Raw genomic sequence first — 16,895 nt, 5'->3', positions numbered from 1 at the left:
TCTCATTGTTGAGGTGTATTCAAAACCATATTTTGCAATCCGCTCTGAGCAGAATTTTGTAATCACCTACTACGGAGTAGTATATAAATCACCACACACAATTAGCTTGCTTGCTTCTCACCAGGACAAAATAAATATTCCCAATATACAAGAGAAAGAGAAGTTTGACACTAGACTAGTTCTTCCTTCAACTTTACATTACACAAAAACAAAACACACATCCTTATTATTATAATTGTAACAGAAAATGAGTTACGTTGCAGGAGGATTGTAACAGAATGAATAATAAATGGAATGGAAGCAGCTGAAACTAATTATACTACTGCACGTAATTCTCCAGTGAGAAGAGCAAATTTCCTGTGGTGGGAGAGAATGGAAGGGACAGTGATTGCTTCTACTTTTGAAGCGAATGATTGATTTTTGCAGGATCCAGCTGCATAACCCTTAATAGCAGCACTAAGGATTGTCTGCAGAATTTGCAGGGGATCACCATGGCTCACAATCAGCACTGCACACCTATATATAACCAATTAACCAAAACATTACTTACATTCACATTCATACATACATATAATTCCAGCTGGAAATGATCAATGATTACCCTTGGAATTCCGACTCAATGCTGGTTATTGCATTTGTAAGTCTAGAAACAACATCTGCTACACTTTCCCCGCCTTCTTCAGCCTGCTTGAAAGGGTCCTTCTCATCCAGATCCCAAATCTCTGGGTACTGACAATAATAATAATAATAATTCATAGAATGGAAGCTAATTCAAATGAGCAGCATGCATCCATCTATCCATCCATCCATCCATCCATATAAGTAAGTTACTACTTACTTTATCATGCGACATAAGCTCATAAGAAGGGCCAAAGAATCGTTCACGAAGATCATTTATAACCTGCCAGGCAGAATTATTATTATTATGATGATGATGATAAATTGATAATTTCCACCCACCGCTCACGCTCACGCTCACCATACCATACCATGCACTGTGTTCCTTCAAATGGAATATCAAGCTGGGATGCAACTACTTGTGCGGTATGCCGGGTCCTTGAGAATGGGGAGTAGCAGATCCTCACATTCTCAGCCTGGAACTTGTTATCTATCAGCTCCTGTAAGTTACAATTCAAGTAAATACGAAAGTAGAGAAATAATGAAGATCAGAAGCAATCCAATCCCAAGTCTCACAACACACACTTTTGGAATCAAACACCATCCGCTCAGCTCGCTGCTGATCGATCAGACAAGCGAGTAAAAAACCCACACCCTTTCTTTATTCCTATTCCTAATTCCTAATTCCTAATTACCTTACGGAATGAGTCCCCGGCTAATCGAGCTTGTTCAACTCCGGCGACAGCTAATTTATACTGTTCCAGGATGCCATTTTCCTGGCCAAACAAAGATCAGAGTATTACAGTGGGCTGGGCGGGAGTAAGAGAAATGATATTTAAAAAAAAAAAAAAAAAAAAAACTCAATCTCGCTTACCATGGAGGATACAATAAGACCCAATTCATTTGGAATGCTTTTACCATGCCTGAGCACCCAATACCTATTTCTAAGAAAACAATTGCTACTCTCCATAGCTCAGCTCTGTGTCGCCCGCCGGAATCCGGATATTTCTGTCTCCCTCCTGCGCTGCGTTAGGCGTTAGGCCGCGTTAGCCGCATCTTGCTTACCTTTATGGGCTGGCCTAGCCTGGCCTATTGGGCTTTTACATTTCCTACTTTCTTTAAATCTATTTTGGGCTCAAATGAAATACATTATTATTTACTTTATGAAAATTAAACCTTAATATACATGACTCATTAATCCGCTAATTTCAGTACGCTCGTGTCCAAATGTTCACAATTTACATATTAAATATTCACAATTTATTATTATTTAAAAATTTACAATTTGTATACATGTAATTAATTACCTTGTTTTGTATTCACAAGTTTCTTTCAAATACTGCAGTTACACAATATTAACATATTAATATTTGATGATATTCACAAATTCCCTTCTACATAATATTCCAGAATGCAGCCAAACGGGAAAGGAAAATATTTTTTTAAAATAATTTATTTTTCAGAAGTCATTTTTCTATTTTTCAAATTCACCCTTAATACATTATTTGCAACTTTTTATTTTAATATTATTGTCAACTGCCAAAAAATAAAAATGTATAGCATATCTGTATCCACGTCAGCTGTTTGTATATATATTTTCTGACCTAATTATACTTTAATCAGGAAAAACCCATTTCGTCAACTTTCAATCATCGTCATCCGTTGGCTTCTTCCATATCCCATCCATCAACTCCTAAATTCAATACATCAGCAACGGATGGATGGTTGATTCCAAGAAAATAATAATAATACTAGTAAAATAAGATATATTCTTTTGATACCAAGAATCCTAGCCTATCCGTAAACCACTGTATATGTGGATTCCATTTGTTTGTGCACTGCACGTAATCGGTAATCTATTACCGCGCCTATTAAATTACGTACTATTGTTTTTATTTTTTATAACTTAACTACGCTATCTGCGCTGTTCGTCATATCAATATCAATAATTGAGCTTTGACTTCATTTTAATTTCTTCCAATTGAACCTAGCTAGCTTGCTAGCTAAAGGATATGATTATAGTGGAACCATTGCCAAAAAACCATAAGCTAGCTAACTTATAACAATATATATGTAAACATGAATTGAATGCACTCAAATAAAAGAGGCACAAGTGTCAAATAAGTTCATCTACTACTGCGAAGTGCTCAATTTCCACCACGAACTAAATTAAATGTCAAATAGGTCCATCTACGAGTGAAATTTGTTCAATTAACTTTTTTTTTACAGGTTAATAACAAGTTACCTATTTAATTATTAAAATAAATGAATAAAATAAAATAAAATAAAATAAATAAAAATAAAAAAGAATACATCCACCGGCTGTCGCCATTTCAAAGACAGTTGTGGCTGTCCAGCGAGGACAGCCGGTGGCTGTATTTTATTTTTTTTTTAAATAATTTTTATATTATTTTGAAATTATTTTTTTAATAACTAAATTGGTAATTTGCAAAAACAAGTCAATTACCTGCAAAAAAAGCTAATTGAACAAATTTAGTAGGTAAGTGTGGTTAATTAGCGTTTAATTTAGTTCATGGTGGGAATTGAGCACTTGACAATAGTACATGGGCCTATTTGACACTTCTCCTAATAAAAGAGGATGTAGTATGCCAAGTCGATCGAAGATTTTTAAAAAAATATATTAATGATTTTACCTTACTTTTAAAGTAATCTTTTTCCATATAAAAATATATATCAAATGATTTGAAATTTTTAAGTTTACAAAAAAAAAAATAGTAATTAAAAAAACCAATTCAATACGGCAAATTAAAATGTAAAGAGACCAAAAAAAAAGAAGATATATTACGCCATTAAATATATCAATAATTTACAAAAATAAAAATAATTATATTATAATCTAAAAACATAATAAACATCAATTAAGGTTATATCATTGATTTATGTCCCTCTTTTTGTATGTAAATAAATGTGTACATTTTATTTTAAATGTTGTACATTTCAATGTTATTAGACAAAACTACACTTACACCGTTAGTTTTTAATTATAACATTGATAACACATACATCATTATTACCATACACCTATAGCTATCATATCTTTTTCTTTTTTTTTTAATTATCATTTTATTAAAATCATTATATATTAATTTAATACTTGATTATATTTTAATTAAATTTATATGAATGATAAATTATATATGTGTGTGTACAAAATACATATATTATTTGTGTATATATAATTCAAATTATAATTTTTAATTATTTGTATTTATTAATATTTTAATATTGGACATGAATTTTCGCGGATCGCACGTACAAAATGCTAGTATAATAATACAAGCAAATTACAGTTAGTCCCACGATATATATATATATATATATATATATATATATATATATATATATATATATATATATATATATATATATATATATATATATATATATATATATATATATATATTATTAAAACTATTAAGGGTACGTATAGACCACATAAAGGGTACGTAAAATCTGACTGTTTAGTCATACACTGTAAGCTTCAATTTATACCACATGAGTTTCATAAGCTCTAATTTAGGGGTGTTAATGCTGATCGATTCGCTTCACTGTGGGGATTTTTTTTCACAGGCCTTTGCTGGTCATCTCTCAAAGCCCGCAGGTTATGATTATGTAACCCTACCTGTCTCATGCAGACTCGCTGGCCCTGCTGGCCTAACTTCAAAAATAAAAAATATATTATATTATTATATATTTAAATTATTTAACCTAAATAATATTAAATTTTTCGTGTTTAAAAATTTAAAATTTTATATTTTGTAGGATTTAATATTTAGTTGTGTAGTGTGTATATATATATATATATATATATATATATAATTTATGAAAAAATCGCGATCTACGTGGACTAGTTCGTGTAACCCGTCAACCTGTATTGGTCAAGCCCGCAAGGTCTGTATTTTTATGGGCCAAAAATTCTACGTATTATCATGTTCCATTGCAAAATACTTTAAGACTAGTCCGAGACTTCGGCTCACCTTGACACCCCTACTGTAATTAATGTGTGGCTTGACTGGGCCAGTTTAAGCAATCACATTAACCACACTAAGCTATTTAGCTTATACAATTAATTTTAAGTCTGAAATGAATATTATATTTTGATATGAGTTGATGAAGTCACCAGTATAGGTAGGTAGGTAGCTAATATATATATATGTGTGTGTTAGTTTTATTAATTAAATAAATTTATATATTATTATATAATAAAGAGAGATGGAGTGGTACGGTGTACATCATTTTCAAGATGACGCACCAAACATAGTTGTAATAAATTACTAACTTTAACTATCCGCCCATTAACAACATATATTAATACAAAAGGAAACATATTTTAAATGATGACGTAGTGTTTAATTTAAGACGACAACAATGACAGTGACTTGGCAGGCATATATAGTTGCATTGATACGTTTAACATTAGGCCGATCCAATAATCAAATATAAACAAACTACTACTTATATATATACACCGTATAAATAAAGACATATACGTATTATAGCTCAAGGCTAGGAATCCCTGCATTGCTAGCTTTAATTCGTAACTCAGTATAACGATTTACGATGCATTATATTGACTACTTTAACATGGTGATGAGGTAAGGCAACCACACACCTAACCAACTTTCGTAATACAGTATTACATTACATAAAATTAAAAATGAACTCCAATAAATTATACGGAGTACTAAGTAGAAACTATATACAGTACAAACTATTTAATTTGTCTCGTGCGGGTGAGGGCTTCAGGTGCGGTTGTGCGGTTTAATCTGAGCCATCCATCTCGCTTTAATCAACGTCCAGGATTATCAAAGTTTAAAAAAAAAAATGCGGTGGCAATTTTGTAATTTTTGCATCTAGGTCAAAACTAAGGTGAGCGGATCTGTGATTAATGTGTGTGAGTTTTGTGCTTAATGTGCGTGTGTTTTGTGCTTAATGTGTGTGAGGTTTGTGCTTAATGTGCGTGGGGATGTGCTTAACGTGAATAATTGTTAAAAGTTAAAGTCTATGAGTGAATATTTAAAGTGCGTGAGTTTTGTGCTGAATGTGCGTGATGTTTGTGCTTAATGTGCGTGGGTTTTGTACTTAATGTGCGTGAGTTTTGTACTTGGTTGTTGAAACTTAAAGTCTGTGAGTTAATATTTAAAGTGCGTGGGTTTTGTACTTAATGTGCGTGAGGTTGTGCTTAATGTGTGTGTGTTTTGTACTTAAAGTGCGTGAGTTTGTGATTAAGATCTAACACTTAAGGTGCACCAAGCCTCCGACTTGCCCTGGGCTTTGGCAAAACCCTCCAGCAAAGCTGCGCTACTCCTAAGCAAGATAAAAGGAGAAATCCAAATTCAAAGTATAGAGTTGATGAGTTGAATGAGTCTCCTCCTCGCCTTCCTGGTATTCGCACATTGGGCTTTGGCAAGCGTTTTTTTTTTTTTTTTTTTAATAATTTTCATTGATTTGAGTTGTTGATCTAAATTTGATCAACTGCTCAGATCTAACCGCACAACCGCACGGGAAGCTATACCCGCACCTGAACCCTTCCATATATATATATATATATATATATATATATATATATATATATATATATATATATATAATTCAGTTCCGGTGCAGTTGTGCTGTTAATTAAATATGAATCATTGATCTTGCCTAAATTAACGTTTAGGATTAACAATGATTAAAAAACGTGATGGCAAGTTGGTTTTTTTACATCTAGGTCAAATTTAAGGTGCGTGGTTTTTGTACGTTTAAGGTGCATCAGTTATGTTGTTGAAAACTTAAGTGCGTCGATCTAAAGTATTAGGTGCGTGGTTTGTGTGCTTAAGGTGAGTCGGCCTACAGCATTAGGTGCGTGGTTTTAATTTCCTTCTTAAGGTGCGTAATTTGTATGCTTAAGATGCATCAGTTGTTGAAACTTAAGTGCGCCATTTTAAAACTTTTAGGTGCGTGGTTTATGTTCTTAATGTGCTTTGTTTATGTGCATAAGGTGCGTGGTTTGTGTACTTAAGGTGCGTCATTTTAATGCTTAAGGTGCGTCTTTTTATGTTAACCGCACGGAAAATTATATTTGCACCTGATCCATTATATGTGTGTGTGTGTGTTTAGTTTCAAATGAGAACGTCTATTAACATGTGAACTTGTGTACTATTGTGCACTACTTTAAACATCTCAGCCATGCGCGCGCGCACAGACACACACATATAGATGGATATATTGGGAATAGGACCGGAGCAATTTGACCCCGTGAAGCGCAGCAAGACGGGTCCGGTTAGACCCGAGGTCGAGTCTCGTGCTCGGGCTCGCCTGGGGCTCAGTCGGCCAACCCGGGCGTGGGGGCGGTTGTAACCGTTCCTCTTCTTTAGGGGGGCGGTTACGGGGTTTCTTTTGGGTATAAAAGTATTGATTTTGTCTCATTAAGACATCATGTTCTTGGGTTTTTGACTGAAATGGGAAGAGACAAATGGTTGTGGACAATAATGGGAAACTTTTTTTTTTTTTGACAAGAATAGGAAAAACGAGTTTGGGAAATGCGGTTGGGGTCAAAACCGCATTTCCCAAACTCGGTTGGTTTGCAAATATACGGTCATGACAAACGCATTTGGGAAATGCGGATGTCGTATAGAATATGATGCGGCTATGATATTAGAATCGCCGGCCGGCTAATAGCCGGCGACAAAAACGCGTTTGAGACTGCTGTTGGTCAATGGGAGACATTGATGAATGCTTTGCAAGGTGCTGTACCTGAAGATGTTCGTGGAAAACTTACCACAACAGTTTCTGAAATTGTTCATAATCAAGGTTCTAACTTGAAACTGGATGGACTCCTGGCTCTTGGATCCATTCCTTATGTAACATCAATGTCAAAATCAGCTGTCCAAGAAAAGGTTAGAGGAGATTCTAGTGCAGAAGTTGAAAATGAATCTTTACATTCGCATTTCTCAAACGCGGCTATGCATATATGATGCGTATATACGACATTCGCATTTCTCAAATGCGGTTGTCATGACCGTATATTTGCAAACCAACCGAGTTTGGGAAATGCGGTTTTGACCCCAACCGCGTTTCCCAAACTCGTTTTTCCTATTCTTGTCAAAAAAAAAGACTTCCCATTATTGTCCAAAACCATTTGTCTCTTCCCATTTCATTCAAAAACCCATGTTCTTCCTTTGTCCAAACAACTATTGTAATAGCATTACACCTCCTTTGTAATAGCTTTGCAACTAGGAATCAATACAATATTTGGTCTCCGGGACCCATATCACTTGTTTTTCTATTACATTATCCGTTTTACTATTCATCTACTATTTTTCTTTATTTATTGGGTTTAATAATTCGGACCACCTGGATTAATTAAATTTATCATATAATATATGTATGTATGTATGCATTAGGGCGGGCAGCGCAGGGGCAAGTTAGTTTGATGTGGTGTGGCGAATTGAGTTTCATCAAACTCTTTAATTTAATGCATATATAAACGAAGTAAAGCTGATGGCTTTCCAAGGTTTTAAGGGGCACTAATTAAATGTCTAAAAGTTTGTACGTGTTTTAATTAATGTTTTGTTTTTAAATATAAATAAATAAATATACGTTTGTTTTTTGTTTTTTGTTTTTGGTTCGAGGGTAAAACAGAAAAAAAGTATTTAAGGCAGCATATATATATATATATATATATATATATATATATATATATATATATATATATATATATATATATGCAGGTGGTGTTTTCATTTTAATAAGTTGGTCCACATATATATAAGGGCGGGAGGGCAGGGGATGAAATTGGAAAGCTAAGCATGCATGCAATGCAGTGGGCTGAATTAAAGCAAGCAAGTTAAGCAATAATGCATTATGCATATGTTGTACGTGCATAGCAATTTATGTAGATCAGATGGGGATGAAAGTTGAGAAAACTGGATGTACAAGCTAAGTGAATTGAAGAAGCTTAGCTAGCTTGCTTAGCTTGCATGCATTATATTACGGAGTATATTATATTGCGGCCGGGCAGATCAAGATCAGATGAGAGGATCGATATATCGGAGTCCAGGCCAGGCCGGCCGGGGTTTGAACTTTGAAGATCATATCATATATCAGAGATCGATCCGATCCAACCAGCTCGATCATGCATGCTTTGCAGACACTATACTCAGGAAACTAACGCTAGCTCACTGCACCTTAATTAAATAGTTTAATTAATTAGATATTTAATTAATGTTTTACAAGAAGCTAATTAAGCTAGCAGCTAACCGAGGGTCCAGGGATCGGCAGTTGGGATGGGATGCAATTCAATATGATAAAAGAGATGCTGAGAGGTCATCCACACGAGTCGCCGCGTAAACTCTAACACTTAATTTCCCGTGGGACCACCTCACCCCACCAACTTGCTCACCTCATCCTTCACACTTTATTTCTTTTACTTTTAGGACAATTTTAAAATACCAAGTAATTTTAAAATACCAAATAATTTTAATAGTATTTTTGGTGTAATTTTTAAATATATAAATTTTATATATTTTAATACTAAATTTAATATTATAAAAAATTAAATTAAAAATAACTTTAGTCAAGTTTCATTGAACCAGACACATAAAATAGGACGGAAGGAATAATAAATAAAGATAGCATATAAACAAGCAAGGTAGCGTTTCAACAATGTTAAAGGCAACACCTGTGGTGGGCTATGGTGTGCAGAGCATAGGTGAGGTGGCAGTGTTGGAATCTTGGGGGTGGGTCAGCCATACACGATACTACCACTGAGTACTGGAATCTTGGTATTACGTATTACGACTACACCACAGCAATACAAATTAATTAAAATATACGAGCTTCTATTGTATAAATCAAACTGCTTTCCCATGGGTATCCTTTCATCATTCTTATTTCCGATCCATACAACACTTGTCACAAATAGCTAAGAATTGAATTGAAGCATAATAAGCTGCTCCTTCTTCTTGTCGCCGCTAATTGAAGCTGCTACCACCGTACCGTTACTACTGCGTGCTGTGTAGCATGCCCACCAGCAGGAATCTCGCCGGTGAACATCAAGAAAAGCTAATTTCCGGTGAAGGCAACAAAACATTAAGAACCTATACTGCCGACATCCCACCAACTCTGAAAGGAAGCCCCCCAAAACGGCAGCCCATGGGCGGCTATATACACGCCTGAGATTTCTACCATCTCCAACTTCCGGCAAGACACTTACCGCTTTAATAGCAATAACCCACCGGATAAACTAAGAAACAGTGGAATCTCGCCTCGCCTCGCCTCATATACTTTAATTGTAAGTTGCCATCCCCCGCCCACGTCTTTCTTTTCAGGCTTCACTCATGTTTTCGTAATTTCTATTTCAATTACGTACTCCATTACATCTTGCTGCTGCTTTGCTTAACTTTTAAACAAAATAACTCGGGAGTGCATATATATGTATATATAGCAACCTAATCCAAGATAAGCTGTGTTTGAGCTTTCAAATGATCGATGATGATGTAAAAAAACAAATGTACGTGTATGCGTTTTCTTTCCTCTGAAATGCATTCCTGATTGCATAGGCAAATAATTTTTAGAGTATTGATGATGTATGTGGTACTCGGAATAGTAGTGATTGGGTTTTGGAAGACAAAGGAAACTTCCTCTTCTTCTTGTATTTCATTTTTACACTGCTGCTTCAGTTCAGTGTTTTGGGTCGTGATCTGTATGTTTCCATTTCATTTAGATAATTCAGGCTGGCTTTATATGAGATGGAGGTGGTTTGAACCGATTTCATTATGGGAGATGGTTCCTCTGCACCTAATCCCAATCACATCTTTGGAACTGGAAGCTCATCACACCACAACAACGCTGTTGATATCAGTCTCATGGATGAACTCCTCCTTGATGGTTTCTGGTTAGAGACCACTGAAGGATCCAACTTTTGGCAGCCTGCACCCCCCTTTACTTCTTCTTCTTCTTCTTCTAACCCTTTACATTCTCCTTCCTCCTACTTCCCCCCTACCTCACACTCTAACAACACTGCCCAATTCACTCCTAACCAATTTCACAATCATTTTCCACAGCAAACTACTCAAAATTCTACCTTTCTTCACATGGAAGAAGAATTAGATGCTGAATTTCAAACTAATAACCCTGATTCTATCCCACCTTCATCATCTTCGCCAAACCAAGCTCATACTTTTATGCTTCAAGGCACTGAAATGAATAAAAGGTTGTGGATTGGACCAAACAGAAGCAACCCTACTCCAACCGCCTCAGTGAAGAAAAGATTAGTCCAGGCAATTGAATACCTGAAAGAGTCAACAAGGGACAAAGACGTTCTCATTCAGATATGGGTACCTGTAAAGAGTAGAGGCAGACATGTCCTCACAACTAATAACCAACCCTTTTTCCTCAATCCAAACTGCAAAAGTCTTGCAGATTACAGGCACGTCTCTAGAAACTATCAATTTGCAGCAGACAACAATTCTAAGGAATTGGTGGGGTTGCCAGGCCGCGTTTTCTTGAACAAGTTGCCAGAGTGGACCCCTGATGTTCGCTTCTTCAGGAGGGAGGAATATCCACGGGTTAGTCATGCTAAACAGTATAATGTCAGTGGGTCACTTGCACTTCCTGTTTTTGAAAGAGGGAGTGGAACTTGTTTAGGAGTTTTTGAAATTGTGACAACTTTTCAAAAAGCTAATTATAGTCCTGAGCTTCAAGATGTCTGCAAAGCACTTGAGGTACTATCTTGCTCTTCATTTTTACAACTTGTCTCATAATTTTAGTTCGTAGAGAATGGCTTTCGATCACCTGCCCCTGATTCCCATCTCAGCTTCTTTCTGCCCAACACTACGGATCTTTTACATGCCACTTGCTATTTCCTATTCTCTTTCCCTTTCCTTTTTTCTTTCGTCTTATGATTGTCTAGTATGCAATATAACACAAGATCATTGGTATTTATATCTAAGTAAGGTTTTCTCCTTGCAGGCAGTTGATTTAACAAGTTCTGGTGTTTCAAGTCCCTTGGATGAACAGGTTTGTTTACAAATTATTTAGTTTTACAGTTGTTGCAAACTCAACTCACTCCTGGAGTCATGACACCAACATTTGATTTTTACATTAGATTTGCAATCAGTCATACCAGGCCACTTTGGAAGAGATTAAAGACGTACTGAAATGTGTGTGTGATACACACAAGTTGCCCATGGCTCAGACCTGGGCTCCTTGTATCCAACAAGGTAAAGGCGGGTGCAGGCACTCTGATGAGAATTATACTTCTTGTGTTTCCACAATCGAATCAGCTTGCTATGTGCGTGTTCCTCAAGTATTGGAATTTCACCAAGCATGCTCTGAACATCACTTGCTCAAAGGCGAAGGGGTTGCTGGAGGAGCATTCATGACGAATCAGCCATGTTTTGCCACAGATGTTACCGCTTTCAGCAAAACAGAATATCCTCTCTCACACCATGCCAGAATTTTTGGATTGTGTGCTGCTGTTGCAATACGGCTCAGAAGTATACACACTGGTTCAGCTGACTTTGTTTTAGAATTCTTCTTGCCACCAGATTGCAAAGGCGCTGAAGAACAGAAGCAAATGTTACATTCGTTGTCTTCTGTTATAGAACAAATCTGCAGGACTCTGCGTGTGGTTACAGATCAGGAATTAGCAGTAGAAACACCATTTCCAAATCAAGAAAGGGGATCCCCTTCAGCTGGTGGATTAGACAAGGAGAAATCTGAACAATTGGTATCCCCTCCTCCCAGAGATCCCTCTCAAGAAGCTTCTTCCTGGTTTACACATATGATGGATGCACAATCAAAAGGTAAAAGTACCTCTGTGTCTTTCAGTAATCACAAAGATGAATTGGAAGAAAACTTCAACTTAACAACCAATTGGGAGAAAACTGACGTTGACGATTCCGGACCCAAGGAAAGTGCCAATAGTAGTGGAGATTTTTCTTCAGGTGCCAAGAGACGAACCAAGACTGAGAAGACTATCAGCTTGCAAGTACTTCGACAGTATTTTGCTGGGAGCCTGAAGGATGCTGCTAGAAGTATTGGAGGTAGGATCACATGCATTACATAAAGAAGTACATATTACCATTCCAAGATCAATTTATACACATGAGGTGGAGCTAGATCCCATACTCTAGCTATGCAGGACCATCAATGTTATGCATTCATTTGTTTTGAAGCCTGAATCTGCTTTCTGAACATGATAGATTTGTCTTTCTGCATAAAGGCCATCTCCACAATGTTAAATTGAAGAAGTGATTAAAATCATTTTCTTATATACTCTGATAAACATTAAATAAACATGTAGCCAAATGTACTTGACTGTTAGTAGAAGGCCATAGGTTTAAATCCTGTTTCTCTCAGTTGTACCAAATAAGTAATTAAATAAAAATACATGTAATTTGAAGAAAACTCCAAGAACATTTTGGTCAGCCCCGAGAAATGGGTAAGTTTTTAACAGATAACAACCTTTTCAAAGGTTTAGTTCTGTGTTACTCTGTTTATTCGTGCAAATTTACCTTTGGCCATCTTACTATGCACTTATTTTTGCCACTTACACATCTGTACTTTGTCTTAATCCCTACTTGTCATATGTTGACTAACCAATGCTTCCATTTGCAGTCTGCCCTACAACTTTGAAAAGAATATGCAGACAACATGGAATTACACGTTGGCCTTCTAGAAAGATCAAGAAGGTAGGCCACTCATTAAGGAAACTTCAGCTTGTAATTGATTCAGTCCAGGGTGCTGAGGGTTCCATCCAACTTAGCTCTTTCTATAGCAGTTTCCCCGAACTTGGCTCTCAAAGCTTACAGGGGACTAGCAACTACTCTGCTTCCAAAATGAGTGATCAGCTGCAGCAAGTAACTACTCAGCCAGAAGGCATCCTCCCATTAAGCCCTGGAACCACCTGTTCAAAGTCCACTTCTTCTTGCAGTCACAGTTCCAGTTCAAGTTTCAATTGTTCCGCTAGAGCAAAGCAGTCACCCTTCACTCTAAATTCCTCAGCCGGTAGGGATGCTTCTTCAGCTGAACAATCTGGAGAGATGCTAAAGAGAGCACGCAGTGATGCAGAACTGCATGGCTTGGGTCAAGAGGACACAAAGCTTCTTGTAAGATCCCACAGTCAGAAGATTATAAGTAGCCATTCTTTTCAGGAGACCCTGGCTCCTTTGTCAAATAGCACTAGCCACAATTTACAGAATGCCTGTACCTTTAGAGTTAAAGCTACATTTGGGGAAGAAAAGATCCGATTCAGCCTGCAGCCACATTGGCGTTTTGGAGATCTACAGCATGAGATTCTGGCACGTTTTAATATACAGGATGGCAGTAAATTTGACATAAAATACCTAGATGATGACTCTGAGTGGGTGCTTTTGACATGCGATGCTGATCTTGAAGAATGTATAGACATCCACAGGTCGTCTAAAAGCCGAGCAATCAAACTCTCCCTCCACTATGCCAATAATCCAAAGCATGGAAGTTCATCAGGAAGCAGAGGGGAATATCTCAAGTAATGTTGGCCTGTAATGTGAGTAGGAAGCAGTTTGTTTCATTTTCCTTTGCCAATAGTTCAATAGCAATAGGGATTCATTTCCTGTGCAAGGAAGATGTAAAATATACATAGACCATGAGGCAAGAAGCTGCTGCTTACAGTAGTAAGATCAATCTCAGCTCAGCATAATATATTTTCTTCAAAATGATGTATGGCTGTCGGATCCAAATTGAAAGTGTAAGGAAAAGTAAGGCTCTAAATCAGTAATATGTTTGAATACAAGTGTGAGAAAGAGAAAGATTACCTTCAATACCAACAAGCTAAGCTCCTCCATCTGCACAAAAATCCTACGCTTGCTCTTATCTTGTTGTATTTGAAATAGATGAGTGCAGTCGCTCAATAGCAAGGCACAAGTCATCAGGCAACGAACTACGGTTATTGCCGGCTAAAAACTTGCGTGCCCTGCCATCTACATGTACTAAACTGTAAGCGCCTTCAACCCTCATGCCTCTATTATTATTCACCAACCATCTCATTTTAGTGGCATCAGTCCAGGAATGACTAGAAGCATACATGCTCGAAGCAAGCAAATATGCTGATGTGCTTGATGTTTCAGATTCAAGGACCTGAGAGAAGGCACCAAATCCAATCTCCGTGTTCTCATAATTCCTACAGGCACTTAAGATCGCACCCCAGGCACTTGCACTGGGCTTTTGTCCATCAGGTAGCCTCTCTATTAAATCTATTGCACTTTCCAGCTTTCCGGCCCTAGCCAGCAAATCAATAAGGCATGAGTAATGTTCTGCCACAAGTTCACCTTCAAGATCCTGTACCAACTCTTCAAAGAGAGAGAGCCCCTTCTCAATCAGTCCTCCGTGGCTACAAGCTGATAACACAGAAAGAATGGTTACCGGGTTGGGTTTCAGCCCATGCAATTTCATCTCGGCCAGACATGCTAGAGCATCATTTGGAAGGCCATTCATTCCAAATGCTGCGATCATTGCACTCCAGGAGACAACGTTCCTGCAATGTATCCATTCAAAGACTTTTCTCGAAGCTTCTATTGCTCCACATTTCGAGTACATATCTAATATTGCAGTCCCAACTGCTACTTCGGATGCCAAGTATCTTCTAATAGCAATGGCATGAGCCCACATTGATATTCTTAGATCAGCAGAAAGAGAACAAGCCTCAAGAAGATTTAGCATGGTTATAGAATTGGGCTTTACGGGGGATGTCCTGCAGCACATCTCTTGAAAAACCGCAATTGCTTCATCAGGCATGCCTTGATTATTGAAGGCTGCAATCATGGTGCTCCATGTTACCTCATCTCGTATTTTCATGTTACTAAACTGTCTCCAGGCAAGAGTAATGAGATTGCACCTGGCGTAAGCATCAATCAGAGAATTTATGACCAACTCATTCCACTCATAACCTTGTCGGAATATTCTTGAATGTATGGATTTACAGTGATAAGAATCACCAAAATGCTTGCATACCTGTAGCAGATTAACTAACGTTACCTCGTCAGCCTCTGCTCCTGCATTAACCATTGAATCAAACAGAAGAAGAGCGTCGGCATGGTTTCCATTATGAACAAGTCCAGACAGCAGGGAATTCCAGGATACTATATTCTTGATAGGCATTTCACAGAAGGCTCGTAATGCAGAATCCATGTCATTACACTTAGAATACATGTCAATCAGAGAGTTGTCAACAAACAAATCATGACCTAAACCTCTTGACGTCACGAAACCATGGACTAGGGTTCCCATTTTAATGTCCCTCAAACGGCTACAGCCCTTAAGCACACTCACTACTATTTGTTCATCTGCTCTTATCCCCCAGTCAGATATCATCTCCTTGAACAATTCCAAAGCAAGTGTGGATTCTTCACTTGCAACAAAGCCAGCAATCATCACACTCCAAGAAATTACATCTCTGTCACTCATTTCATCAAACAGCTCCCGTGCAAGTTCCATTCCAAATTCTGTATAAAAATTCAGCAGCGAGTTTTGGACGGAGTTTACAGCCGAAAACCCACTTCGGATTACGTAACCATGAATCTTCTGTCCATTAAAAAAAGTTGCAAGATTTCTACAAGTCTGAACCACAAGCACCAAGGTGGAGACATTGGATTGAAACCCAGCAAGACGGGCCTGATCAAACAATCTTAATCCTTCCCGAGGAGAAACGTCTTGATAAAGGTGGGCGTGAATGATTGTATTCCAGGACACGGAGTCTGGATTGGTCATAGACTGGAAAACACGCATGGAAGCGCCCAAGTTTCCAGATTTGGAGTAAAAATCAATAATGGAATTCCAGATGGAAGTGAATGATGCTGCGAAACCATGCTTGAGCATAGATGCGTGGATGGAGGCAGCATGTCCATGTGTGAATGAGAGCGGGAGGTTTAAGCAAGCTTTAAGAATGGGAGGGAATACCGAAACGTCAGTAAGCTGAATAGCTGCCCCCTCACCCTGGAGTGAGTGGTAGTGGAAAAGAAGGTCTTGCCATTTTCCTTTGGCAGAGGATTCTTTGATCAGTGAAATCAAGCACAAAATTTTTTTTGATGGGACGCGCATAGTTAATACTTGTGCCTTCCTTGGACACAATCAACTGGAGCTGTTGGATGGATGCTCCCCCCAAAGTCCAAAGAGAACCCACCTCTTGACTCTTGTTGTTGTGCTAGCTTAAATATAGGCAAAAGCTCCTCAACCCTTTCAGTATAATATAGGCATAGACCGTGTTCCATTTTGTTTGATTAAGAAATAAATAA

General features: G+C 37.4%; 3 protein-coding genes across 4 annotated transcripts; 1 reads left to right on the top strand and 2 right to left on the bottom strand.

Annotated features, from left to right (window-relative positions):
* Positions 1–163: 163 nt before the first annotated feature.
* Positions 164–1,661, bottom strand: LOC109161348 (phosphoserine phosphatase 1). 2 transcript variants are annotated; one of them, XM_019309703.1, is made up of 6 exons: positions 1,493–1,661; positions 1,314–1,394; positions 975–1,118; positions 839–901; positions 602–729; positions 164–516 (listed from the first exon to the last, which is right to left on the bottom strand). In XM_019309703.1, the coding sequence occupies exons 1-6, from the start codon at positions 1,586–1,588 to the stop codon at positions 315–317; spliced, it is 714 nt and encodes a 237-aa protein (XP_019165248.1). In that variant the 5' UTR covers positions 1,589–1,661; the 3' UTR covers positions 164–314. The 2 variants fall into 2 exon arrangements, with proteins under 2 accessions (XP_019165248.1, XP_019165249.1); XM_019309704.1 differs by having other exon boundaries at positions 990–1,118.
* Positions 1,662–9,417: 7,756 nt separating this feature from the next.
* On the top strand, positions 9,418–14,395 carry LOC109161343 (protein NLP2-like). Its single transcript, XM_019309692.1, has 6 exons — positions 9,418–9,533; positions 9,572–9,913; positions 10,346–11,345; positions 11,593–11,640; positions 11,729–12,668; positions 13,243–14,395. Exons 3-6 carry the CDS (start codon positions 10,398–10,400, stop codon positions 14,136–14,138), a joined length of 2,832 nt encoding a protein of 943 aa, XP_019165237.1. The 5' UTR covers positions 9,418–9,533; positions 9,572–9,913; positions 10,346–10,397; the 3' UTR covers positions 14,139–14,395.
* On the bottom strand, positions 14,243–16,844 carry LOC109161344 (pentatricopeptide repeat-containing protein At2g17210). Its single transcript, XM_019309693.1, has 2 exons — positions 14,421–16,844; positions 14,243–14,331 (listed from the first exon to the last, which is right to left on the bottom strand). The coding sequence occupies exon 1, from the start codon at positions 16,699–16,701 to the stop codon at positions 14,476–14,478; it is 2,226 nt and encodes a 741-aa protein (XP_019165238.1). The 5' UTR covers positions 16,702–16,844; the 3' UTR covers positions 14,243–14,331; positions 14,421–14,475.
* Positions 16,845–16,895: the final 51 nt, after the last annotated feature.

This window comes from Ipomoea nil, unplaced genomic scaffold, assembly GCF_001879475.1.
Source record: "Ipomoea nil cultivar Tokyo-kokei standard unplaced genomic scaffold, Asagao_1.1 scaffold2922, whole genome shotgun sequence".
Classification (NCBI taxonomy): domain Eukaryota; kingdom Viridiplantae; phylum Streptophyta; class Magnoliopsida; order Solanales; family Convolvulaceae; genus Ipomoea; species Ipomoea nil.
Note: the sequence above shows the minus strand (reverse complement) of the source record. Positions and strands in the feature narration are given on the sequence as shown.